This window comes from Antrostomus carolinensis, unplaced genomic scaffold, assembly GCF_000700745.2.
Source record: "Antrostomus carolinensis isolate BGI_N321 unplaced genomic scaffold, ASM70074v2 scaffold47247, whole genome shotgun sequence".
Taxonomy (NCBI): Eukaryota; Metazoa; Chordata; class Aves; order Caprimulgiformes; family Caprimulgidae; genus Antrostomus; species Antrostomus carolinensis.
Genome location: NW_010326386.1, coordinates 1 through 1,960, shown reverse-complemented (window position 1 = coordinate 1,960; position 1,960 = coordinate 1). Strand labels below are relative to the sequence as shown.

At 45.3% G+C, this 1,960-nt stretch overlaps 1 protein-coding gene across 1 annotated transcript in view; it reads right to left on the bottom strand.

The window, feature by feature from the left end:
• Positions 1-1,465, bottom strand: part of SRSF3 (serine and arginine rich splicing factor 3) — a 5,951-nt gene extending 4,486 nt beyond the window's left edge. The window contains exons 1-2 of the mRNA XM_010171527.1: positions 1,253-1,465; positions 574-708 (exon numbers count right to left, since the gene is read on the bottom strand). Coding sequence (XP_010169829.1) covers positions 574-708; positions 1,253-1,458 — 341 coding nt within the window. The 5' untranslated portion in view covers positions 1,459-1,465. The remainder of the gene's footprint in view (positions 1-573; positions 709-1,252) is intronic.
• Positions 1,466-1,960: the final 495 nt, after the last annotated feature.

Sequence of the window (1,960 nt, the reverse complement as noted above, 5' to 3'; positions counted from 1 at the left end):
CAGCTGCCTAAAGATTCTAGATGTTTAGAGCAATTGTTACTTGCTCTAGTATTTATTAAACAGCTGCCTAAAGATTCTAGATGTTTAGAGCAATTGTTACTTGCTCTAGTATTTATTAAACAGCTGCCTAACTTGGAAAGTATTTAAATTGTGCAAACAAAGCGGAGAAACACATCTGTATGGAAATGCTAAGCTGCTGTATGTCATGTTTTGCCTTTATGGAATAAAGGAAAGGAACAGCCTAAGTTGAAGTATGGGGAAGAAAGGGAAAGTGTGACTAGAAGATGAGCAGATTTTAGGAGGAACAAAGATAAGTCCAGTATAGAGGGCACTGACTACCAACTTGCACAGGGACCTAAGGACAAAAGCCAACATTCAACACAATTTAAGTTCACCTCGATTTTGTGGGGTTTTGGGGTTTGGTTTCTTTTTTTTTTTTAGCATTTGCCATCTCCAAATTGTGATCAGATAGATGAATGTTATCCATCAACATGCTTTTTAAAAAGCCTGCTTCTAGGATGCTAAGTGGTAACAGTGCCAAGAGCTCTATGAGTGTACTTTGACCTAGGGTACCTGCGACGGGGAGGAGGACTTCTTCTGCGATAGTCATCTCGAGGACGCCTGCCCCAGGAGGGAGGTGGACCACGGTTCCGACTTCGTTTCTCACCGTTGGAGAGCTCCACTCTGACACGACACCCACAGAGGGTTCTGAGAAAAGGAGATGTGACACTGGTTAGCATTTCCAAGGACAAGTCTGCCAGTGGGAGAAAACCTAGAGAATTGAGAAGGAAAAAAGAATAGACAAGGGCAAAACCATTCTGTCTATACACATTAGTCAAAGTACACAGTATTCAGAGTCTTAAAAAGCTCCAGCATGACAGAAAAAAGGTCTGACCACTTCTGAAAGCTTGCCACGCTATGAAAAGTGGGCAGAGAATCAAGGAGAGTCTCCCTGATCAGTTGTGCCTCTTTACAGCAACACCATCTTGAATTAAACTAAAGCACACCAAGAGGTCCAAGTCATCCCTAACTTGGGAGTCCAGCTCTGAAATATAAAATTAACCATCCCAACGCTATTCCTGCACCATTTAAGAAAGACTATCCTTATACCACTGTAAAAACAAATATTGCATAACAAATGTGTCAAGTCCTGGGCTCTGACAGTTGAAGCTTCCTAATTTAAACTGCATCACTACCCACAATTTCTCTTCTTTTCACCAGACAAGCCAAACACACAAGAAGCACACTTTACCTTCCATCTAGTTCTCTTACTGCATCAGCTGCATCTCGTGGATCTTCAAATTCCACAAAGGCAAAACCAGGAGGATTTCTCGCCACCCATACACTGCGCAGTGGTCCATAGTAGCCAAAAGCTCGCTCTAATTCAGTTTTGTTGCCATTGTTTCCAAGGTTACCCACATAAACCTTGCAGTCCAGCGGACAAGAGTCACGATGCATTGCTAGGATAAAAAAAAAAGCTTATGTATATTTAACACACATCAAGTGTTTATTGACTTGCAAGGGAATTAATCCTGTTGGCTGCTTTTCCCAGAAGCTTCCACAGCGATATGATCTGATATGACAGAGACATTAACGTGGGGGGGAAGTGGCAGAAGGAGAGTGTTCAAAACCAAACACAAAAGCTAGGTGCTATATCGTAATCGTGATTAAAATTCACTACTTCTGGGAATTTCCTTTACTTTTAAGGTCCCCAACTCTGAAGGGGGGTCCAATCCCCTGCCCCTGGGTTACAGCGGGGGCCGGGCCTGCGGGGGGAGCGGGACGCGGGAGAAGGGCTCCATTGTTCTCGGAGCTGCAGACACCGGGGGGAGAAGGAATGCCATCTCCGGCAGTAGGCCACGCCTGGAGCGCTCCAGGAATCCCTCCAGAGCGTCTCCTCAGCTCTTGCGTGTGCGGCGTGAGGAACCAGCGCTCCCCCGGCGCGGGCGGGAAAAGCTCC